Source organism: Dendropsophus ebraccatus, chromosome 14 (genome assembly GCF_027789765.1).
Source record: "Dendropsophus ebraccatus isolate aDenEbr1 chromosome 14, aDenEbr1.pat, whole genome shotgun sequence".
Lineage (NCBI taxonomy): Eukaryota > Metazoa > Chordata > Amphibia > Anura > Hylidae > Dendropsophus > Dendropsophus ebraccatus.
In genome coordinates, this window is record NC_091467.1 from 53,583,978 (window position 1) to 53,609,922 (window position 25,945).

At 42.6% G+C, this 25,945-nt stretch overlaps 2 protein-coding genes across 11 annotated transcripts in view; one reads left to right on the forward strand and one right to left on the reverse strand.

The window, feature by feature from the left end:
* The window catches only part of NKAIN4 (sodium/potassium transporting ATPase interacting 4), a 104,856-nt gene that overhangs the window by 40,842 nt on the left and 38,069 nt on the right, over positions 1-25,945 (reverse strand). For 3 of the 9 annotated variants that reach the window (XM_069953587.1, XM_069953586.1, XM_069953579.1), the window contains exons 1-2: positions 1,200-1,256; positions 6-155 (exon numbers count right to left, since the gene is read on the reverse strand). The exons of 2 other annotated variants lie outside the window; for them this stretch is intronic. In XM_069953587.1, the coding sequence (XP_069809688.1) occupies positions 6-80 (75 nt within the window). In that variant the 5' untranslated portion in view covers positions 81-155; positions 1,200-1,256. Of the gene's footprint in view, positions 1-5; positions 156-1,199; positions 1,258-1,288; positions 1,364-25,945 lie in introns of those variants that run through there. 4 more of the 9 variants (XM_069953588.1, XM_069953580.1, XM_069953582.1 and 1 more) reach the window with 3 other exon arrangements.
* Positions 1,300-24,636, forward strand: ARFGAP1 (ARF GTPase activating protein 1). Of its 2 annotated transcripts, XM_069953577.1 has the most exons (13): positions 1,300-1,447; positions 4,190-4,251; positions 5,223-5,332; positions 6,163-6,334; positions 10,095-10,195; positions 10,287-10,373; positions 10,820-10,931; positions 11,016-11,072; positions 12,475-12,507; positions 15,267-15,323; positions 16,346-16,405; positions 19,421-19,497; positions 22,848-24,636. In XM_069953577.1, the coding sequence occupies exons 2-13, from the start codon at positions 4,192-4,194 to the stop codon at positions 23,200-23,202; spliced, it is 1,281 nt and encodes a 426-aa protein (XP_069809678.1). In that variant the 5' UTR covers positions 1,300-1,447; positions 4,190-4,191; the 3' UTR covers positions 23,203-24,636. The 2 variants fall into 2 exon arrangements, with proteins under 2 accessions (XP_069809678.1, XP_069809679.1); XM_069953578.1 differs by lacking the exon at positions 15,267-15,323.

A 25,945-nucleotide genomic window follows, 5' to 3' on the forward strand; every position in this document is an offset into this window, starting at 1 on the left:
CTCACCTGATTTGTGTCAACCCCCGTCCGCCATCTTGGGACAATGATGTCATGTTCGGGAGGCCGGCCGAACCGCTCCATCCATCCCTCATGCCGGCCCCCCTCTGCCGCGTCATAACTGTGCTCATTCACATTGCTCACTTACTACCATTGCTCCTGCAGGTAGAATGGTAAAGATTGGAGGTACACGCCATGTGTGCACAGGTGCTTCCTGCTAATTGGGGTCACATGGGTCTTACCCGAAGGAGTGCTAACACTCAGAAAAGAAAACAAAGTAAAATACGACATGGAGAGAGAAAAGAGCTGCTGCACCTAACACCCATGACTGACACTAATGCCTCGCGGCCAAATTTAAAAGCCAACGCTAGGAATTTGGTCAAACCAGTGTATAGTAGTATTACTCGGGTATTATATACCAGTATTGTCTGGACACTGTATATAAAGAAGTACTGCCAGTATTACTCAGGTATTATATAACAGTATGGTTAGGGCATTGTATAGTAGTATTGTTAGGGCACACATGGCAGCATTGGGCACTGTATAGTAGTATTGTTAGGGCACACATGGCAGCATTGGGCACTGTATAGTAGTAGTGTTAGGGCACACATGGCAGCATTGGGCACTGTATAGTAGTAGTGTTAGGGCACACAGGGCAGCATTGGGCACTGTATATCAGTATTGTTAGGGCACACATGGCAGCATTGGGCACTGTATAGTAGTATTGTTAGGGCACACAGGGCAGCATTGGGCACTGTATATCAGTATTGTTAGGGCACACATGGCAGCATTGGGCACTGTATATCAGTATTGTTAGGGTACACAGGGCAGCATTGGGCACTGTATATCAGTATTGTTAGGGTACACAGGGCAGCATTGGGCACTGTATAGTAGTATTGTTAGGGCACACATGGCAGCATTGGGCACTGTATATCAGTATTGTTAGGGCCCACATGGCAGCATTGGGCACTGTATAGTAGTATTGTTAGGGCACACATGGCAGCATTGGGCACTGTAAGTATAGTAGTATTGTTAGGGCACACATGGCAGCATTGGGCACTGTATAGTAGTACTACTTAGTTATTATATAGCAGTATTGTCTGAGCACGGGATGTGTGAGACTTCCTGGCCGTCTCCTGGCTCTGAAGACTTGCTATGCTCGGTATATATCTATAGAACACGTACAGACCGCCATCATCCCACCTGAGATATGAGGTAAATAACCCGCCATCCCCTCTCCTCCTGACGCTTAGCCCCGCCCCTCCTCGTCATGCACTGGCAGCAGCACTCACGGGGTTAAGCCGTCCCACAATTCTCAGCGAAGCTGCAACGTAGCCGGAAGATGGCGGCCGTATAGTGCGAGAGAGCCAGTCCGCCGGCGGCCGTACAGCGACACCCAGGCAGCTCCTGCCCTCACCCCCTCACAGAGCCCGCACACCCGGCTACAGCAGGTACTCCCGACACCCGGCCCGTCACCTCCGCCGCAGTCATCCGGTTATATGTAGCGGTGACATGGCCGGAGACGTGGCTTCTCTCCTCAGCTCTATTCACCGATCAAACGACTTGTATAGGCCAATAGGGGGGCTCCGGTACTGGAGTGACAGCGTGTGGTGAGGGGGCACTGTATAGTATTACCTGGGTATTATATGGCAGTATTGTCTGGGCACTGTATAGTACTATTGTATTATATGGCAGTATTGTCTGGGCACTGTAGTACTATTGTATTATATGGCAGTACTGTCTCGGCACTCTATAGTAATAGTATTGGGATAATACATGGCAGTATTGTCAGGGCACTGTATAGTAGTATTATATAGCGGCACTGTATAGTAGTAGTATATAGCAGTACTGTCAGGGCACTGTATAGTAGTAGTATATAGCAGTACTGTCAGGGCACTGTATAGTTGTATTATATAGCAGTACTGTCAGGGCACTGTATAGTTGTATTATATAGCAGTACTGTCAGGGCACTGTATAGTTGTATTATATAGCAGTACTGTCAGGGCACTGTATAGTTGTATTATATAGCAGTACTGTCAGGGCACTGTATAGTAGTATTACTCGAGTAGTATGTAGCAGTATTGGCAGGGCACTGTATAATAGTATTACTTTGTTACTTTGTGGCAGTATTGTTTGGATACAGTATTACTTTAATTGATTCATTATTTGCTGTCAGTAAATAGTAATTCTTATTCAGGACTCTAGGGCAGCAGAGTTGTCATTGGTGAGACATAAATGTCATAAATGCGCTTAGTTTGATCTGCGCTCCGCTCATCAAGCCACCTGCTTGTCGGCACTGCTTTGCTCTCTGATGCTTGACCCTAGGTGTGGGGGATCCAGCTTTTCCCATCAACCTAGGAGGAGTGGCAGGGAGCGGAGCAGCGCTGAAATCCAGCGGCTTGATCTGCGGAGTGTAGATCAAACTAGGTGCATCTGCAATTCGCTCATCTCTAGTCACAAGCATTAGCTAAACACTCCAGATGACATCATCAGGCCGAATTATTGTCGGAGATATAAGATTGCTTAGTTTAATCATGCTATAACTTTCCAACATTCTCCCGATCTTCCTATGATCGCTGAGGGTCCCAGAGGTCCCCCATATCTAGATAGTTGTGCCCTATTCTGTAGATAGTGGATCTGTTGCACAGTAAATTAATGCCGCGGCAGTGCCGTTAATTCACGATGCAGGATAACACTGGTACAGAAGCTGCGCTTCTGTGGCGGGGATTACACAAGCATGGCAGAGATAGGGACTTCAGCTTTTGGGATCATTATTATTCATCATTAAGTGAAAAAATGATCTGGGCATTGATGAATCAATGACCCATGGTTGTGAAAGGGTTTAAGCAAATTTAGCACTTCATGTAATAACATCACAGGATTGGAAGCCCGGTGGGGGACCATGAGCTGTGACTCTGCACCACCACCCTCTGTCCCCCTGGATTTTTCACTGTTGCCCTAAATACCCGTTTAATTTTCACTCCTCTCTCTCAAACACACAAACAGCCTGCTGCAGCCTTAGCATGCACACAAACACATGCAGCCTGCTGCAGCCATAGCGCACACACACACAGCCTGCTGTAGCCATAGCGCACACACACACAGCCTGCTGTAGCCATAGCATACTGACGGCAATCCGGACTGTGGAGTCAGTTTTTTTTGGCCGGAGTTGAAAAATATGTACTCCAGCTTTCAAAATTTTATGATTGTGTTTTCATATCAATTTTATAAATGTTCATCATTAATGTATTTTATGTCCTATCAATCTAAGGAGCTTATTTATTAAAACTAGAAAAACACTTTCTCACATACAGTACATTTACTTACACAGGGTGAAGTCTTTCCTCTATATAAAGCACTGGCCATTAGATAAGGGGGGTCAGGGAAAAGTTGTTGGTCACTATTTGGCAGTTTGTTTCTGAGCTGAAAGAGGCCATTGTGTGGGGGGAGATCTGTGCTGCTCTCTTCCTGGACGCTGGATGCTTGTATCTGAGCAGCAATGTAATATGAAGATATCCTGTGTAATATAGAGAAGGAAAAGCCATAAATAGTGTAGCAGTAACTTCTGTCCTCTGTTTTGTGTTCTCTCTCTGGGAGAAGATTGTGTGTTCTTCAGTGTGCTCTTGCTGCAGCAGGCTGTGTGTGTGTGTGTGCGTGTGTGTGTGCTCAGGCTGCAGCATGGTGCATGTGTGCGTGCGCTGTGGCTTCAGGAGTCTGTGCTGTGGTTCACTGACTCCACAGCCCTGGTGGCTATAGCAGATGTTGTGGGCAAAGCGGCTTGTTGGATTTTAGCTGCCCAGTGGTTTTGTTCGTGAGGAGCAAATAAACCACCCAAGGAGTCTGGCAGCAGCTTAACTTCTTTATGCATGCATGTATGAAAGAGGATATTGTGATAGATGGAAGACACCTGGACAGACGTGCAGCTGACAGCTATCTAGAATGTATGGCCAGTTTTAGATTTGCACAACTTTAGGGCTTATTCCCACGTCCCATATTTTACGGACGCTACAGATGGGGAAGCACTGTAGTGGAGTGTTTCCCCGACCGACATGATGTATTATCATGCTGGGAGCGGGGTAACTGTTTGAATCTCTGCAGCATTGTAATGGCAGATTAGCTAGACAGCCAAGCTTTATTTACATAGGACTGCTGACTACTACTACAGTGATGACTTTTTTCTTCTGTTTTTATAGATATGGCAAGTCCTCGGACCAGGAAGGTGCTAAAGGAGGTCAGAGCAGAGGATGAAAACAATGTAAGTCCACACAGGATCTGCATGTCACATACACAATGGAATCTCTCTATATTAGGGTATGTGCATACTACAGAAATCACATGGATAACTTGCTACGAATTACGTGCACACTCCCGAATGACTCTCCACCTGTCTCTTAGACTCTATTCAATGATCGGATGGATTCTTCTGTCTGCCTAAAGTGTTGACATGTAAATTCTTTGGGCGGACTACAGAATCTGACCATGCATAGAATGGAGTCTATGTGACATCCACAGCAAGTTATCCGCATGATTTACGTAGTCTGTACATACCCTTAGGATATATGCACACTATGGAAATCACGCCGATTCTGCCGCTCGCCCCCCGGCATTCCGTTGTCCGCCCAAAGAGTGAACCTGGGGGTGGCGATTGATGAGGGACGAACATCTGAATCCGCAAAAATAATTCCGTAGTATGTACTCTTATACTGCATTTACAGGGAGCGATAATTCGCCCGATCGTACGATTAACGATTACCAAGTAACATATTTTTTTTATAACTATCAGCGTTTAGACGGAACGATATATCGTACGGAAAAATCGTTCTGCAATCGTTTTGCGATCGCTTAAGCCTATCTTGCACATTGGTTAAATCGGTGAATGACTGTTTACATGGAACGATCTGCGAATATTTTGTGAACAACGATTTAAGAACATGTTGTAAGATCAAAATGAACGATTTCTCGCTCGTCGTTTGATCGTTCACTGCGTTTACACGTACGATTATCGTTCAAATTCGATCATTATCGTGCAAATTCGAACGATAATCGTTCCATGTAAACGCAGCATTCGAGATGGTTTGTGCTCTCCTACAGTGTTGAGCTGATCTCCCCAGGGAGCTTCAGGTGGCCCACAAATTTGTGCTGTTACAAGCTGCTCATTCAGATGAATGGGAGACCCTTCAGAGAGGAACCTTTTTATTCTCATATTGTATTTCTTTTCTTCTGCAGACCTGCTTTGAATGTGGAGCCTTTAACCCTCAGTGGGTCAGCGTCACTTATGGCATCTGGGTGTGTTTGGAGTGCTCTGGAAAGCATCGGGGTCTTGGAGTACACCTCAGGTAATATCCCGATATTCCCATGTATACAGATGGTGCAGGGCTGCCAACGTAAAGCGTAACTGTCATTTCAGGGTCATTTTTCTGAAAACATTAAATATCAACAGTACAAGCGATTTTAAGAAACTCTGTAATAGGTTTTATGTACTAAAAGAGTTTCCTTCTGGACTGAAAAAGCAATCTCCCAGCCTCCCTTCTCACATCAAATGAAGCAGGATTTATGTGTCCATTATGTGGCTATGGAGAGGGGAGGGGCTGTTAGGAGTGACTGAGCACGGAGCAGTCCTGCACAGCACAACACCCTGCAATCTTCTCTCAGTGAGTTCATAGATAAGCACTGAGCTTTCTGACCCCTGAATTTAGCGTTTTAGGTGCCCAAAGAGTCTACAAACAGCTGACCTTCATGTCACCTCTTCCTGCTCCCTCATCTCCCTCAGCCCCTCCCCCCTTCATAGGCTTACAATGGAGAGAGCAGAACCCGTCTTCACTGGCTTCTCTGTAATGAAGACGTGTTTGCCTGATAATGCACAGATAAGAAGTCGGGGGGGGGGGAGGCTGGGAGATTGCTTCTTGAGTACAGAAGGAGGCTTTTTTGGCTGATGAAACCTATTACAGAGTTTCTTAAAATCGCTTATACTATTGATTTCTGCAATAAAAAAAACATGACAGTTACTCTTTAATATGAAAATCATTACCATTTAGTAAAAAGTCCCTGTGGTTAAAGAGCTTGTTCTCCCTAGACAATTCCTCTGTATGTCTGTATGAGGGCATGGTGAAATAAGGGGGTAGTGCTCAAGGTGTGACTTGAGGTTATCAAGCTGTCTGTTTTGCAGCTTTGTGCGCTCAGTCACTATGGACAAGTGGAAGGATGTGGAGCTGGAGAAGATGAAGGCCGGGGGGAATGGCAAGTTCCGTCAGTTCTTGGAGTCTCAAGAGGACTATGACCCCTGCTGGAGTCTACAGGAGAAATACAACAGCAGGGCCGCAGCCCTCTACCGGGACAAGGTAAGCTCATGGGTGTTTGTGTATATATATATATGTATGAGTGTTTGTATATGTAGAGAATATAGTACTGGCACTCAGACCATATAGAGTGCTTGTTTACAAGTCACACAACTCTAGAGTGACAAGGGTCTACAGCAGCAGACATATGTATTAAAGTTAGCCCACTAAACTTTTAAAGTTATACTGCCCTCTATTTGCCGTATTTCTCCAAAAATAAGCCCTAGCTTGATTTTAAAAGGCTTTTTTAGTATACTTGAACTATAAGCCCTAGTTACAGTCTGCGTCTCCAGCGCTAGGTTATGTCATCTGATGTCACAGAGACGTAGAATGGGCATACTGTAGCCTACAACCATCCTGAACAAATGACCTGCCAGTTCCTGCCATTGTACGGCAAAATCAGCTCACCTGCATCCGATTCCTACTCCATAGTTCTGCCTCCCAAGTCTGCAGATTTGGATTGAATCCACAAATAGTTTTGCTCATTTGGTATATTCTATAAGTAACGGTACATTTTTACCCCAGACAACATGAGTTCAAAAAGTAAAAACTATTGTGGAGTACAAGAAAGGAATCAAGCATAATATTCGACTGTTGTCCATGGGAAAAAGATAATACCTACCGCGAAAATAATACACCTATATCCCCACTAGCACTAAATGAATATACTACAATTATAATATTTACAATCTTTATTGAGCTATGCAATCAAAAGGAACAAAATAAAACACCCCTAAAAATAGAACACAATTGTAGGGTCCCACCCATCCACCTTAAAGTGAATATATGCATACATCATATGTAATACAAGCTAGTTTAGAAATATATCAACTACAATGCATGTATAACGTGCATGCAATACAATAAACAGCCTTTATTATAACCAGTCCCTATGAGTTGGGGGTGTGGTCGGGTATAAATAACCCATGTCACCTGCACACATTTACCTGATCCCTGCATGCCAGTTAACATGCTGCGGTTTGCGTCCCACAATGGTGATGGGCCAGGAAATGCACCTGTACTAAAGTGCATCATACACATATGACGGTCTGGAATTATGATGCTCTCCTGTGCCAAAGCGCAGAAGCGCTCAAGATATACAAAGATGGCAACGGGCCGGAATCTCGTCTCTCCAAACCGCAAGTGTGTCACTCTCACATTACAACATGCATAGAGGCCCCCTGGATGTATGAAGCCTAGCCCTAAGGCCCCCTTTTCCGCTTGCGCAATGCCCAACACTCAGTTCATCCACATAGTGATAGATACATTAATAAAATACAGCATAAATAAAGCAATCCAGATCTACAGTGGCCACACTCTCCACCCTTACTATCCCCGATCAAGAATTAAACACATAAACAGCTCTAAAAATGAAAGCTCTTACATAGCATAATTAAACATAGTGCTACGGCAAAAATAGTAATACAAAGTACAAACATAAAGTGCAATTGTCAGTGCCACACAAATAAGGTAAGTGAACAAACAAAAACCATTGAATATACATAACTATTACTAAATATACATAAGCCATGATCACAATAATATAATCAAAGTGCATAGTGCAAAATACCTTGTAAATTGCTGATGCCAGCTCTAATACCATATTGTGTGCTTATATAGGCCATAACGCCATTATTATATACATGTAAAAATAATAAACCATACACTAATGTTTTACTGCTAAAATAATTATAAGTGTATGATGAATTATAATTATAATAAACCAATAATTACAATGGTGTGGATATAAATGAATTGTAAAATGTCAAAATCTAAAAGTCATGTCAGTGTGAATGATGCCTTACTGAAAAGATTTGTTAATTACATACAGTGGTGCCTTAGATTACGAGCATAATTTGTTTGGGGAACGTGCTTATAATCCAAATAACTCTTATATCAAAGCAAATTTTTACCATAAAAAAAATAGCTGAAATGCAGATGATTCATTCCACAACCCCAAAATATCACTGTATAGCAGTACAGTTGTGTACATGCACAGTGCACACCAGCAGGATTGCGAGAATTGAACTGTTTAGGATGTTATTAGGCTGGCCATAGAATACTGGGTAGAGACAGCCTGGCACACACTTGTAGGCCTGCCCTGTTAAGGATGCCTGACTTTTCCTTATGCGTAGTGGTCCAGATAACATATTATTAAAGGGGCTGCAGGGTTTAACAAACTCATTAGCCCTGATGCATTCTAGCTCCCTTCCCCCACCAGATCCTTCCTAAGTCTGCTGCAATGAAAAGTACCCTCCTCCTTATGATCTAGGTCCATGTCACATTACATAAAGGTGCTGTAGGCTCTCTGTCTCTGCTCCACGCTGCTGTAGATAGTCACACCCCTTCCCCAGACAGACGGAGGCATAGACACAGGAGGCTCAAAGAAGGAGGAGGCAGATCCAAAAAAGTACGAAGATGATTCATCAGGTAACTGGCACACAAGCGCAACGGCCCGCTACACTGACATGCACACGCAGACCAAGTAGCTGCCTCCAGTTCCCGAAACAATGTAAAGGAAGTGGTGCTGCGCAATGTCTGCTGTGAGAGCCAGGCAACAGTCCCTGGAGTCTGACTGAACAGAGCAGCGGTGGCCAGTGCATACAGCATTAGGATGCAGGCACAGGGGTATCTGCTCGTATTGCAAGACTTTGCTCGTTTACGGAGTTACAATTTTTAAAAACAGCGAGCTCATTTTGTAAAACATTCTGAGGTACCACTGTATATGGGGCAAGTGGAGACAAGGGTTGCATGAATACTGTGATGAATGGCTGCAAAAAGCATTCTCCCAAAACTGATACTTAAATCCCTAAAATGGTTCCTTGTAGCCATGTTATTATATATACCAGGCAGTATCATGAAGCATTTAATGGCAAAGCTTTGCACAACATGTACAACATGACAGTGTATTTGAGGCTCCCAAGATATATATGCCCCCTCTCAAAAACGATTGTTAGAACAAGAAACAAAACAGTACAGAACCAAAAAAAAATGAAATAAAACAAAACACCAAAAATAAGCTATAGCCTGTTATTAGGAGGAAAAAAAATAATACCCTGTCTTAAAGGAGAAGTCAGGTGAAATTTTTTATTAAAGTATTGTATTGGCCCCCAAAAGTTATACAAATTACTAATATACACTTATTAGAGGGAATGCTTATAAAGTGTTTTTTTTTTTTTTCCTGCACTTACTACTGCATCAAGGCTTCACTTCCTGGATAAAATGGTGATGTCAGGACCCGACTCCCAGAGCTGTGCAGGCTGTGGCTGCTGGAGAGGATGATGGCAGGGGGACACTGAGGGACACAGGGCACTGGAGGGACACTGAGCATCCCTCTGCCATCATCCTCTCTGGCAGCCACAGCCCGCACAGCTCTGGGAGTTGGGGCGTGACATCACCATTTTATCCAGGAAGTGAAGCCTTGTTGCAGTAGTAAGTGCAGGGGAAAAAAGCACTTTATAAGCATTTCCCGTAATACGTGTATATTGGGGATTTGTATAACTTGAAGGGCCATACAAAAATTTAATAAAAATTTTCGCCAGACTTCTCCTTTAATTGTGGAGAAACAGCTGTATACTACAGTCTCCACTTGAGTCCAGCTCACCTCTTCTGCTTAGACTGAGACAGCCAAAGCTAGAGCCAACCATGAATGATCCCTGCTGCTATCGAAGATGTAGAATGTCTCGCATATAAAGATTGAGATATAGCTATTCATGTGTACAGCTCTGTATACGTGTTGTGACCTTTGTGTCTGGATTGTAAGATTGCCACATTGGCTGAAGGTCGGGAATGGTCTGAGGAGACTTCACCTGCCAAGAACTGGACCCCTCCACAGCCTAAGATGATGTCTGGCCCATCTCAGCGGTAAGAAACAGCTGGGCTCATTTTTACCTTTTGTGGCTTCTGTACCTTACATCAAACATTTAATTAACTTGATTTTGTCCTCTGTTCACAGCTCAAACACCAGCGGTCATACTGGGGCCCCTCCTGGGGACAAAGCCTTTGAGGACTGGCTGAACGATGATGTTGGTTCCTATCAGGGGTAGGTTCTTCACATAGACTGCAGCTCTGCATGTTTCTTCAGAATTATTTGTCTTACCAATCATAAGTTTGCCTGATTCCCCTGGTTAAAAGGTTTATCCCTGGATTGTAAGTTATCTGGTTATAGGGAATAACAAGCTGATCATATGGGGTCTGACTGATGGGACAACCCAATGAGCCCAAGAACAGAGATCCCTTGTTTCCTGGATAAATAGAGTAACAGATGAACATAAACTCTGTAACTCTAGTCGCTCAGGGACAATTGACCTCTGTTATAGAGATCTCGGCAGTCAGAACCCCACATATACAACTAGTTATCCCTTAGAAAGGTGATAGAGATTATCCTAAGATTAAAGATTTTCTAAGAAATCAGCCTGTAACAGTCTCTTATGGAATGTACACATCTGACCTCTCCAGGCCCCCCAGTAATTAACTCTTTCCTTCCAGTGGTGGGGGTGTTGGCAACCAGGAGAACAGATATGTCGGCTTTGGCAACACTGTCAATCCGCCAAAGAAAGAAGACGATTTTCTGAACAACGCAATGACCTCACTGTACTCGGTATGCTGGAAAGATGTATTGACTGCAGAATTATCTCCCCCTTTGCCGGTTGCATTTATACATTGACAGTCTTGTCTCCTATAGGGCTGGAGCAGCTTCACTGTCGGAGCAACTAAATTTGCTTCTGCTGCAAAGGAAAGCGTAAGTGAATCTATAGTGTTTTCCACTACTGCCATCTAATGTCTAGACCTGATACTGCACATGTTTTATCAGTTTGGATAAAAATTAACTTTCTCTAACTTTTTTTTTTTTTTTTTTTTAACTCGTTTTATTAAAAGTTATAAGGCACCTTTGTAATGAACATTGTGAATCAATGTATGAGGTAACATGCACAGTGACAGAATACATCATAGGTATACCACAGGAGTTGCCCAGGTTCTAAATTTATCCCTGACATACGGTAATAAAGGATGAACATTGCGATGGATATCATTGGAATAGTCCTGACGGTCTCTAAATATTTAAATTGAGATATCACTTTTAATCCAGCCGTTTTGTGCCCCCACCCTACAGGGTTGAGAGGCATGAAAGCGGACTTCCCCAGTTTATGAAGAGGCCAGAGTAAACTCCAAGTTTCTCAATAATAGAAATAGCACGTGGGAGGGTAACTTCCGTCTGGGACATAAACAAAATGAGCGTGTGTCTACAGTCTTTAACATTAATTCTTTCCTAACTTTAATGTATAAAATGCCATAATATATGCATGGTTTATATGTAGTGGTACCAGGAGCTGAATTTAAGGAGTTATCCACAATTTAAATAGAAAGCTACTTTTTTGCAAAAAGTATAACAATTCAACACCATTCACTTAATTGGAACTGAGTTGGAATACATCACCCAAAGTGAAGATGAGATGTGCTGTTTCTGAAAGCAAGTGGCCATTATTTTCTTAGCCTTGAAAACCCCATTTACTCTGTTCCTGGCTGTTTTACCCAAGTGTCAATAGTGAATTTGACATCTCAGTGGTTAAAGGACACGTGGCTGTCCTCTCTTTTTGGGGGCAGTGTATTGTAAAGCAGTCACTTGTTGAACTTGTTTTGAGGGACTAAATGTCAGCAGGATGGAAGTGGACAAATGAATGGCTTCCAAAACCACTCACATCCTTCAGGATCCAAGAAAAGCCATTCCAACAGAAAATGAACGGACAATGCATTTCAAGGGACTTATTGGGGCCCTGATAAAATGCGTTGTCCATCTTATCAATAAAAGAGTTGCAGTTAATTTTCTGTTGGACTCGGCTTTTTTGCATTCTAAAGGGTTCGAGCACCTTTGGAAGCTATCAATTTGTCTACTGCCATCCTGTCTACCTACTGGGCCCAGGAGGGTGTTCCAGAGACTGACGGCAGCTCTCATCCACTTTCATGCTGTATTTTGAGTTGTCAAACTACATGACTGAAGGATGTGAGCAATACAGAGGATAAAGATCACTAATAAAGTGGATACAGGGCAACTCCATTTTCCTCATAGGTTAGGGCTCCTGCAGCAGTGATGAGGGAAAAACTCATTGTCTACAGGTTATGTATTTTTTCTTTTTTCTTTTCAGGCATCTAAGCTGGGATCTCAAGCAACACAGAAGGTTAGTACTAGAGAGTCTGTTTTTGTAAGTATCAGTCACACTTACATTGTTGTATAACTTCGCCACTACCTGGACAGGTATTCCAATGTAAATGGTTGAAACTGATTGTGTACCAAGTGCTTGTCCTGGTGTACACATGAAGCCATAAGATACAGCTGCAGTCAGCTGTCTTGACAGATCTATATGGGGGCTCTGACAAGTCTTATTCTTTGGGGATATAGAGAATGTGCATACTACCTGCTGTTTGTCTGAGCTACTGCCAGACCCACAGAATACAAACTGCTCTTATGGAATCCATAGTTTTGTTATATGAGGTTAGAAATACATGTATGCCTCCTTCCTCCTGTCAATTGTCCGTGCCTAGTAATACAGCTGAGCTCCGGTCAGATGACCGTGATGCGGTTGTTTTACTTGATGCAGCCTCTGGGTAAGAATGGTGCCGTTTATGCAGTAAGGGATGTTTTTGTAATACTATACAAATATGTGTTCCCTTATTTTAGTAAGTGGATCAAATGAAATATAACTTAAAACCCTCAAGTACCCCCGGTCTTTGTTTACCAGTGCTGTCATATAACCAGTGACTGCTGCAGTCACGTCGGCTGCTAGTAAACAAAGACTGGAGGACATTTCCTAACTAGCGAGTTAATTCATCAATGACATAACGTTTTACAGTGAAACATCTAACCGTTAATCCTGAAGGCTGTCATTGTTCTGCTTGGTCTTTATATGATGCAGGTGGCTCTTGAAGGTGTCAAGGAAAAGGGGTTTAGTTTTAGAAGCAAACTATAGATTTCTTGCTGTTTTTCTGCTTTTTCTGTTAACATGTGGAAACAATCAGCAAGTAGCGTTTCATTAGGTGGTGGTCTTCAGTAATTTGCAGAAGTAATGGTGTCTTGGCATGAAAAGGCAGTAAGGTAAACAGTCAGGGTTCTGAGTAGAGTAATAAAACATTGAGTCAATATCACCTTGCTGATTGTTTTCAGCTGTCAGTGTCAAGAAAAGGTGGAACTTTACATTAGGATGGAGTTCTCATTTAAACAGCTTGAAATTGCCACTTGAGGTACCCACTTTCATTAGAGTAACTGTACAATGCTCTATGAATTTAACCCATAGAATGATCCTGTCCTCCAAGCCCCAGTCAGGAGCCCAGGAGTAGTTAGCCTCTGTACATGTGACCTCTCTTGCTTCTGATTGGCAGAGATCATTCATATGACAGGGTGACCATTTGGCGGGTGGGTACAGCATTGTTAGGGTATCAGTAAGAAGCCAGCCTTGTGGAATCTTAGAGGGTCTATGTATAATTACTAAAGTTAGTCTCTTCTCCCCCTCCCCACCATCATTACTGCTCACGGGCAGTTTTGGGGAGGGAACAAGCATCCTCCGGACCCGGTAATCCAGGCATCATATATGTCTATGTGTGCATGGTCTCTGTGTGTGTGCATTGTCTGTCTGTGTCCTGCCAGGTCCCAATGCCTCTTGTTCCTTTTATCTGTTTCATTTTTTTCCAGTACAGGCCTCGGTTTTACAGCACGTATGTTGTGATATCAGAGGTCACTGTCAGGCTGTCCCCTGTCTCCTTTAAACCACCTTTCCTCCATTACATTTCAGTCTGGCTGCTGACTGCTTGTCATGTCCCAGGAGCCAAGTGGTTATTCAAATAGATTATTATTCACTATATCTTCTACTCCATTCCCACCCAGAGCTGTATTTGAAATGCAACTGGTGTCTCTCATAGTCCATTACTTGCTATCCTCTTATGCATGGGTCTCCAAACTGCGGCCCTCCAGCTGTTGCAAAACTACATTTCCCATCATGCCTGGACAGCCAAATCCAAAGCTTTAGCTGTCCAGGCATGATGGGAGTTTTGCGAAATCACAACTCCCATCATGCCTGGACAGCTAAAGCTTTGGATTTGGCTGTCCAGGCATGATGGGAAATGTAGTTTTGCAACAGCTGGAGGGTCGCAGTTTGGAGACCCATGCTTATGCTTAATTTTATTGCATTGTGGGAAATGTTTTTTCTTTCTGTACAGAAATGGTTTCCAGCTGTTGCTTAAAGGGGTTATCTAGTGCTACAAAAACATGGCCACTTTCTTTCAGAGACAACACGACTCTTGTCTCCAGTTCAGGTGCGGTTTGCAGTTAAGCTCCATTCACTTTAATGGAACTGAGCAGCAAAAACCCGCCCAAGCTGGAGACGAGAGAGGCTGCCTCTGGAAGAAAGTGGCCATGTTGTAGTTGAGTTGTAGTTTTGTGGCAGAATTGAGGCCACCCCTGCACATGAAGGAAAACTACTTCTCTAAAATGCTTGTAAGAGGTCAGCTAACAGTTTTGCAGCTTTGACTGTGATTGGAGTACATAATGTTATAGATCTAACCTACACAACTCTGGCTCCAACATATGGCTCATATGGGTTGGCAGCTTTGTTCCAGAACCAGCACAGCACCTATCCATAGGTTGTCTCTGGTATTGCAACATTACTCCAATAGGATACAGTTTCAATACCACATCCAACCTGTAGACAAATGTACCACTGTTTTTAAAAGAGAGAAGAAAAAAAAACAGCTACACTTTTGTTATCCCGGACAACCTTGTTAATTCCTCCCACCAGTTTGGCTGTGTCTGTTCTGCATGACCTGCCTCCCTTGGTCTTGTTTGCATGTCCTGTCCTTCACATACATGGTTCGTGCACGTCCTCCGTGTCGTGGGAGCCTTGTTCCCCCACCCTGATGCCTGTCCTCTTCTTTCTCTCCTGGATAGGCCTCTGAGCTAGGCCAGACCATTAATGAAAATGTTGTCAAACCAGCCCAGGAGAAGGTAACTTCTGATGTCTCAATGTGCTAAGATTACTGCTGCTGGTTGTGGGCTCAGCGTGGTGACTAACTCACAAGCCATGTGTACAGTCGTGTCTCGCAATCACTTCAGCACGTCTATATGATCCACCCCCTGCCCTATCACTGCTTTGTAACCATTTTGTCCCAGCAATCCCTCCCTCTGTCTAGATTCTTGGCTACTTTTTTCATATGTGAAATTAAGATTTGCTCAAGTTTTGATCACTCATTGTATGGATGTTCTGTATTACATCTGATCCCAAACACAAGCGGCTGCTTTCACACCTGCTTTTAAAGAATATGTCCACCATATGGTCATGACTATATAATTTATGAGAAGTTGAGTCACTTTGTATTACATCACTTTATCCTGTGTTACATTATGTATTATACTTCAGAGCTGTACTTAATATTCTACTGGGTATAAATGGTAACTGGAGTATAATACAGGATAAGTACAGTAATAGTGACCCCCCACCAGCAAAATAGTAAGCGCAGCTTTGGAGTTTACATTGTGTGTCGTTCCTTGGTGGGTTTATTCTTTAATATGACGCTACCTGCATGCTGCACTGCTACCACTGTCAATAAACCTTCCCCTTTTTAAGAATCATCTTTACCTATGAATGATATTGTTGAATGCCTTTAGGACACATTAAGTGAATGTGACATATCTTTTACTCCATTGACCTCCAGACCTGCATTTGTGTAATGTTCTGCATTGCTGAGCTTGTACAGTATAGCTCCCTGGTGTAAGCACTCAAATCTCTTACAATGCAGTGCCTATGTTATGCAGACACCAGGAGCTACAAATGCAGCTCTAGATGTGAGTATAAGATGTAACTGCAAATATGTCCATCCATTTCTGCTGATGTTCAAAGTCGGTCAACATTATATCTTGGTATAAGATGTTTAAAGCAGCTGTAAAAGGTGCTATTCCCTGCGTATAACCATCATCACCCCTCCTCCATAAGCTCACGTTCCCTGTCCTCCCCTTCTTAAACCCACCAGGTAAAAGATGGACGTATCTTAGAAGATGTCTCCAGTTCAGTGTCTGTTCTAGCAGCAAAGGTAGGCGGTGTTGTGTTGGCACATGGCAGTCATCTCCAACTAGTGGTGCATTCTGGGTAATCCTGCTTGTCCTAATATGACTTCGACTTGGAGATGCCTGCTGTGCCACATTGTTCATGTCCAAATCCTTCTCTAATCTGTTTGTCCTTTACCATACATGCTGGCTTCCTGTGGACCTGACTCTGGTGAGTTATGCTAGTGATATAATACCCTGCCAGCCTTGTGTTTTGTAGCTGTATGGTGCGGCAGGGAGAACAGTAATTTCCTATGTATAATGATTAGCCATAATATTAATACCGCTTTCCTAATAATGTGTCGGTCTCCCTTGTGCTTAAACACACTTATGCTCAGGCACAGACTTGTTGGTGTTCTGCGCTATCTTTACCATGACATTAGCCGCAGATCCTGTTAGGCAAATGGAAAATCTGGGGCTCTGTACAAACCACGGTCAGGTAGACCAACAAAAACTTTGCCAAGAAAATAGTTTGGGATGAAAAAAACCCACAAATAAGATCTGATATACAGGATTCTCTGAAAACTAGTGGTGTGGCTGTTTCAAGATGCACAATAAGGAGGCACTTGGGCTACATGGTTTAGTCGCTAGAAGAAAGCCATTACTGCACAAATGCCACAAAGTATCTTGCCTTCAATACGCCAAACAGCACAGGCAAGTCTCAAAACTTCTGGAACAAGGTAATTTGGAGTGTTGAGACCAAAATTACACTTTTTATCCATAAGCGTTACATTTGAAGAGGTGTCAACAAGGCTTATGTTGAAAGGAACACCATTCCTACTGGAAAGCACAGAGGTGGATCGCTAATGTTTTGGGGATGTTTGAGTTATAAAGGCTCAGGAAACTTGGCCAAAGTTAAAGGAAAGATGAATGCTGCATGTTACCAGCAAATACTGGAGGCAAATTTACACTCATGAGCCTGGAAGCTGTGCATGGGACGTACTTGGGTGTTCCAACATAATAATGATTATGCAAGAGAGTTCATGCAAGAGAGACCAGGAATTTACAGGAACTGGAGGCTTTTGCCAAGAGGAATGGGCAGCTTTACCATCTGAGAAAATAAAAAGCCTCATTCACAACTACCACAAAAAACTGCAAGCTGTCATTGATGTTAGAGGGGGCAATACACAGCATTAAGAACTTGGCTATGCAAACTTTTGATCAGGGTCACTTGGATTTAAAAAGACAAAACACAGTAGTTTGACAATAAATGGCTTCACCCAACCACTAACCATACGTGGGGAAAACGTTTTTGTGGTGTTCACTGAAAAATGGACAAGAAAGCAAACAACTGTATTTGGCCCTTGTCACAGTCGCTCAGATTTTTCAACATCAGGAACTTACCTGTCACGGTCCTTAATCTAACCTCCCAACAGGTACAATGTTACCAGATCATCCATGTTAATTCCTTGCCTTTCAGTGGTATTAATGTTATGTCTCTTCATTGTATATATGGCATGTTCTCTTAATAGTACAAACTGAGAAAGTATGCCTTTCCAGGGAAATAAAAAAATACATTTATTGTTCAAAGAAGATAACAAGAACCAAAAATCATGGGTCTATAAAGTACAACATATAACCCAGTTACAACATTAACAGGACACATAAAACCCCACATACAGCAAAAGAGAAGACCCCGGAATATGCACCCTGAATACAACAGTGGATATCTGGGTACCTGTAGCCGTAATAGGCAAAGCGGTAGCTATACTATGTACTTTGCCTGGCAAGTTGTTCCCCCCCCCCCCCCCCTCCTTTTTTTTTTTTCTTGTACTTGTTAGTATCATTTCGTCACTTTTCTGCACATATTGGCACTTTTTAGCAGTACTGCACTTTATTATTTAACATTGATTTGTACCATTTTTATGTCTGTTTGGCTTTAGTTAGGGAATACTGCATCACTTATTTATTGTATTCAGGGTGCATATTCCAGGGTCTTCTCTCTTGCTGTATGTGGGGTTTATGTGTCCTTTTAGTGTTGTAATTTTGTTTTATATGTTTTACTTTATAGACCCATGATTTTGGGTTCTTTTTAACAATAAAAGTATTTATTTCCCTGGAAACGCATGCTTTCTGTTTGTACTATGTATCATCTGCATTGATGCACTGAATGTGAACATTCATTTAAGATGAGGTTTATTTTAGAGAAAATCACTGGGATAGAAGTGAAGTTTAGGTCCCTTTTTAAAGGGATTGTATGAGAATAGATGACAGAATATCTCTTAGGATTAAAAAGTGGATTTACAGTAGTAACTAAGCAAATAAATTATCTCTACTATCTGCTCATCAGTCTGCTTCCATTTAAGACTGCTGCTCTGTGATGCTCCTCCCCCTGGTGCCTGGAAAAGCTGGATACAGTCCTGGGAAACTAGGAGAAGTTTCCCAGGATCGGATCCAGCTTTTCCTAGCACCTGGGGAGGAGTGGCACAGAGCAAATAAAGTGAGTTAAAGGGAAGCAGGCTGATGAGTGGATTGCTGAGATAACATAGTGATTCATTGTTACTGTAGATTTAATCAAGTGTAATCAAGATATATGTTTTCTAATCTCTCATGATCATTTAATTTGAGGCCCATTGCTACAACCCAGATATTTATGGTCTGTTGCTTTAATAGCTTCTGTGTTACGTCCATAGACACCTGGACCTCAGGTGAATCAAACTAGCACTATTAGCGTTCGAAGGAGGTCAGTTCACTTGCATCATCATCAGTCCCCGTCTTGTAGCTGTCTGAATAGGGCATTAGTTATATACTTTGGGCAAATTGTCATTCATTTATAGAGGCATATTCCATATCATTAAAGTGATGGCATAACTTGACATGATAACTTAATCCCCACCAAACATGTAGAATATTTAGGAATCATTCAATTTAATATATCATTCAATGTAGGAAAGTGCATTATAATAAGACCCCTTGAGATGTTCACATTGTGGGCCCAAAAAGCAGCGATCCCCACAGGCTGCCAGCCATATTACCATCTCTAACACTGGTGTACATTGCAGGTTCAGGGTGCCAGTTCCAAAGGCTGGAGAGATGTCACCTCATTTTTTTCGAGCAAAAGTGAAGACAACACGGAAGGGTGAGTGATACCCATCTGTCCTTACACTAGAATATAACCTACAAGTCATATACCTAAATCTAAGAAATACTACATGTACAAAGCTGAGAATCTGCTACAGATGTATCCAGTTTAGACCATCCCATGTGACCATTTATGGGGTTAGCAAGCTTTAGAAAAACATGGCTGCTTTCTTCCAGAAACAGCATTACTATTCTCAGTTTGGGTGTGGTTTTGCAGTTCAATTCTATTGAAGTGAATAGAGCTGAATTCTAACACCACATAGAGATGAGCGAATCGAATCGAACCTAAACAAACAGCACTAAAACAGCTTGTTTAGCTGTAGAGATGAAGCAAAGTTTCCCAGAAAATTTGCTAAATTTCATCAACATAAAACATATTTATGTTTCAATTTTAGCAAATGTTACAATGAAAATATGCTGTACTAAGTAAATATAAACTAAAATGACTTTCGGCTTTAATGTAAGGAAATCCTGTCTAATGCATTAGCGGGGGGTCCTTTTAGTTTATATTTACTTAATACATACTTATTTACAATAGCAAAACTGAAAAAAAAACTATACTCTAAATATATGATTTCATTCATAAATTTACCGGCAATTAAGAATTACCGCAAAGGGGAATAGCCGGTAAATTTTTGAATGAAATGACTGTACAAATTAATTAGCTATAGGCACATCACCTCGGAGCAGTCATTAATGTACTATATTCCAACAAGGAAGAGTACAGTAATTTAAAGGGAAAATGTCACCTTATTTTAAAATTTATTATAAAATGTAATTTTGGAAAAAAAAGTGTCATATATATAATATATAATTTTTTTGTATTCTCTTAACAATTTCATACTACCACTGGAAATAAAGACAAAGAGGCACAGGTGCCTCGTGTGATACCAGAGGTAAACGTGGAGAGTGTAGGGGTGGTATTGTGCTCACCTTAAAGCCACTTGGGCTAGTAGCGTATCACCCTAATTAGGGTATATATCCAAGCCGGGGTCTCTCGCTTGCTAGCTGGATTCACAGGACTGCAAAATCTGGTGATACCTCTAAACGGGATGCTCCCAGGGGGGGCCCGTGTGTAAACAAGAGTAAAAAGAAAAATCCAAAAAAATGGTATCATTACCAGCGCTGTCACTGCCAGAAAATCCAATTCACCAGGCGAATTAAGAAAAACTTGTTTATTTGGTTGCACAGCGTTAACATGTTTCGGGAGAGTATCCTCCCTTCCTCAGAACCAAAGTGCATAGTGAACTCATGGAAACAGTGTGGTTTAAAAGACATGGTAAAACCCACCACACCCGCCCAGGGGGCGGGGGGAGGAAAGAAAGCAAAACATAGGTTAATATAAAAGATATAAAACTACTATATAAAGCACATAAAGTTTTGGGTGGAATAAACTTCACGCTTTTTTGACTGTACTTCGAGTGCTGCGGTTGTCTACCTGTTCTCACATATATATATATATATATATATATATATATATATATATATATATATATATATATATATATATATATGTCCAGATATTCCGCAGCACACCAGTATTAGTGAAAAAAAGTGGTTTATTTCATGAAGTACAAAAGATGCGACGTTTTGACCTCCTCACAAGATCATTATCAAGCATGCTTGATAATGATCTCGTGAGGAGGTCGAAACGTCGCATCTTTTGTACTTCATGAAATAAACCACTTTTTTTTCACTAATGCTGGTGTTCTGCGGAATATCTGGACGTACCTTTGGGGATTCCTAGTGGACTGGCTGACAGGGAAATCCCCATATAGCCATCATGCAGTACAAAAGGGGCGGGCTCTCAGAACACCAAAGTTTCCAAGCTGGTATGAATTATGATTTCAGTATGAGTTAAATGGTTATGACTATCTAAAGTGAAATAAAATAAAATGAATGAAGTCAAGATAATAAAAACAACCTCATATCTCAATAACCATGATGTGAGGATGAAAAAAGCATATAGCAATAGATACACGCTCTGTTAGTGTGTGTAAGATAAAAGGACATAAATATGTCGCTAAGTATCAAATATTAATAGATAAAAAATTGAAAATGTATGTATAAATTTATGGCAAAAAACAATATATATATAAAAAAATTTATAAAAAAAAAAAAAAAATACCACTGGGGGCTGCCATGCTTTAATAGTGTCTGTGTATGATTTATATTTCGCGACACAGACACTGTTGAAGCCTTTAGTGTGCTCCACTGTGAAATTGTGTCCGAAGCATACAGTAAGGAGCTGTGTGGACCCGCAGCCTCCCTTATGCACAGCTGTCCTGGCCACCAGGGATCCCCCTCTGCGCTGCCGCCCACCCTTACATACAGCTCTCCTGCCCACCTGATGTCACCAGGGATCCTCCTCTGCATCGGCCACCCTCACGCACAGCTCTTCCCCAAAGACCTCCACCCCCCAGTGTCAATAGGGATCCCCCTCTGCACCAACCAGCCGCTGCACGCACTGATCTCCTGCCTTCTCCAGTTCATCCCTGGTGACCACAGGAGGGCAGGCAATCTGTGCGTGATGGCGTTTATATTAACAGATCACAGACACATCACGAGATTATCACACTCCACCATCCTGTTCTTCTCTGTAGGGTTGTGTGGGACATTGGGGTCACATGATTCTCTCTATCCTAAATCGGGCTCATTACTTGAAAGTGAACCAGCCTGTCGCAGATCTTGTAGCTAAAGTTATGTATCTCGATCGGGCAATGTGACAGCTCCATGCCTTCTATGCCTCCCCTTGGCCAGTTCCCCTAGTTATTTTATTATAATTCATTAGCAATTAATTATATAGGAACAGTTGTCACACTGACATACTGAATACAAGTTTATTCTTAAAAAAACTCCTGCAACTATTGATTATATATATATATATATATATATAATATTATAGTATATTTTTGTTTCATTTTTGCTATTGTAAGCAAAAAAAATAACAATTAGAATGCTGTATTAAATAAATATAAACTAAGGACCCGCGGCTAATGTATTTAGCCAAAGTAATTTTTAGTTTACATTTACTTTATTAAAGCATATTTTTGTTCTAATGATGATTTTTGTTTACAAAACTTAAATAGGTTTTTGGAATTTTTTGGGGAAATTTGGAAACTAAGTTTGCAAAATTTGCTTCATCAGCGCTTTGCAAGATCTAATACCTAATAATGCTGTTTTTGCAAGAAAGTTGCTGTTTTTTCTGTATATGGATTAAACAGCCTAATGCATTATAGCAATCAAAGGGATAGAAAGAAAGGGGGTTGTACTGATGTGTGTAGCTCTAGAATGGATACAAGTGTAGCAAACTGTTTTCATGGAGGTCATGTGCTTTTTTTCTTGCAGCCCCCATTCAGGAGAGGGCTACCAGCAGGGCGGTGACGGCAATGGTGGTGACAGCTATCAGAATGCCACTCCAGGAAAATCCTTTTGGGAGACATTTGGCAGCTCGGAAGAATTAAAGAAGCCGACAAAATCTCCCAGTGGGGATAGCTGGACCTTCCCTGAAAATGCCACAGAGAGGAAGAGCTCTGACAGCTGGGAGGTGTGGGGGTCTGGGACCACCTCAAACAATAAGAACAGCAACAGTGACAGCTGGGAAAACTGGGACAGCCACTGGGAAAGCGAAGGAAAGGGCAAGAAAGGGGGAAAGAGTCAGGCACCTGCAACCGATGAGGGGTGGGACAACTCCAACTGGTAGACCAGTAGGGGAGGGGTATCAGACTATAGAGCGCAGAGGGGGGACCTAGTTTCCAATTATTACATCATGAGACATGGCCACTGCCATTTGTCTATTCTGAGCTAGCGTAATGCATAATCAGTGTTCATCTCTTGATAATTGGAAATGAGGGGCTCACCAGGTCTCTTCAGCATTGGTCATCCGTGGTTTGTGCACATTATATTCTGCCTCCCGGTGGAGCATCACCCTACCCTCTGCTGACTTCCTTCTTGACCGACCCCCCCCCCCCCATAGTATTTAATCTGCCAGTAAGTGCCCCACGTGCCCTCTGCTTCCTTTCTGACCATGTGTAGCCCCCTTGTGTGTGACGTGCAGGGCCGTGCTCTGTGCATCCAGTGGACATTGTGCTTTTATCCTCTGATGTATAAGTAGCTTGGATGACTTGAGTCGTGATCGCAGAAAGATGTGACGTTTCCCACCCGTGTCCCCTCCCCTGTATACCTCATGACAGCCTTTAACCCATTGTGCTGCTGTGTTCTCTCCTTTTATACTGCTGTGTACCCCATGCAATCTAGATCTTCATATTGTTGGCACTTTAGGGTTCTCAGTGGCTCTAGACTGGAGTCTGATATTCGCTTACTCTTTCCTTACACCATGCTTTAAACTGCAGCCTTGATGGGATGCAATTTATTGATTTTGCCTGGAGAGATTGAGCGCGCTGCCTTCCATTTTTTTTGTATTACCAGATCATTAATATCAGTAGCGGGAACTAATGCATAGGCATCAATGGTGCTAGCACCCCCTGCTGGTACAAATTTATATATAGCGGAGGAGATTAGTGCAATGACAGTAGTAGTTAGTGATGGGCAGTATTGCTAATGTTACTTCAGACCTCTTGGTTGTTTGTTCGGCACAGTCTCTTGGGGGCCACAGCAGAAGAAGGAGAGAACTGTTATCATTTTGCTGTTTTACTCTACATGGGGAACCCCACCTTCTTACAAAATTATTATACGTTCTATATAGAAATAGATATTTTGATACAATTCTACCTGTACTCAATAAACTTCTGTAGAACTGGCTGGATCTTAACTACAACTCCCAACGTGCTCTGGTAGCTAAAACTGTTGGTTCAAGCTATGGAATGGCAGACTGCAGCTCTCCAGTGATGGTGACAATATGACTCCTAGCATGCATGACACCACCCCTGGCAAGCCGCAGACTGCTGCTTCCTGATCCTGTCCATAGAACATTCCATTATTTATGTGCTGGGGAGCCGAACGGCTTTTTATCTTGTTGCATCACTATTAAACTTTCTGGAAATGTTTCATCCCTCATCTTCTGGGGGAGGGACTGTCGCTGTGCAATATGTCGCTGGTCTCTGAAGGGTTCAGATGTCATGTATATTTATTATCAAATGAATTCAATCCAAATAAAATGTGACCGGCCTTCCCTGAACGTCCTGCTTTTTTCTTAATGTAGAGGATTATCATTCATTCACCTTATTCAGAAGTGTCTAGTCAGTCTGGCTGACTGCAGAAAACAGCAGAGGGGTGATTTTACGTTTACTTTCCACTGCATCTCCCTTCATGACAGCACCATGATTGAAGGTTGCTCCTCTTGTCTCTGTAGGGACAGGATACAGAAGAGTATAAAAGCCCCTCCCCCAAGCACCTCCACAGGGTTTCCTGTCCCTACAGAGGGGAAGGTTCATCTGGGCCTCCTTCCTTCCTGACCATGCTGCAGGAGGCAGTGCAGCCTCTGGTGATCCCCTGGGCTTCGGTACAGTCCAAGGTATAAGAAAACCCAGAAAGGGATCGATCGGGTTCATCTGGGCCTCCTTCCTTCCTGACCATGCTGCAGGAGGCAGTGCAGCCTATGGTGATCGCCTGGGCTTCGGTACAGTCCAAGGGGTCCTGGGTATAAGAAAACCCAGAAGGAGATCGATTGGGTTCATCTGGGCCTCCTTCCTTCCTGACCATGTTGCAGCAGGCAATGCAGCCTCTGGTGATCCCCTGGTTCTTCGGTACAGTCCAGGGGGTCCTGGGTATAAGAAAACCCAGAAAAAATACACCCCCAGGCAGCAGCAGCTTCTCTCAACGCTGGGCCATGTGATGAGCTGCGGGGGGATGCCTCCTGCTGAGAAGCATCATTGGCATTCCAGCACCAGCTTGGGAACGCCAGAGGATGGAGTAATGTCAGGTGACTCAGTTCCAGGGGAACCTAAATGTGAGGTCAATCACAACTGACTGTGTTCCTGATCAATGTGGAGGGTGTGCTGGTCCTCTTAAGGGTACGTTCACACTTACCGGATCCGCAGCAGATTTCATTTAAATAACTGAACACAGCATCAAATCTGCTGCGGATCCTGTAGGTGTGAACGCACCCTAAAACAGGATTCCTACAGCTCCTCTGCCTCCGTGTCTCCTCTGTATGCTGCCAGCATAGACTCAAGCCAGAGGTCTGAATTCACAACTCCCTTGGCAGCACCTGGTGCAGTGAGCAGGGCTTTTTAGCCCAAGTATATGGTCATGTTAACTTGTATATTTCTATGGTAGAGTAAGGCCAAAAGTCTAATGGTGGTTTTACACGGAGCGATAATTCGCACGATTAACGATTTTGAATGAACGATTTTTTTTTATAATGATCGGCGTTTAGACGGAACGATACATTGTACGGAATCGTTTTGCGATCGCTTAAGCCTATCTCACACATAGGGGAAATCGTTGAAAGACTGTTTACACTGAACGATCTGCAAATTTTTTGC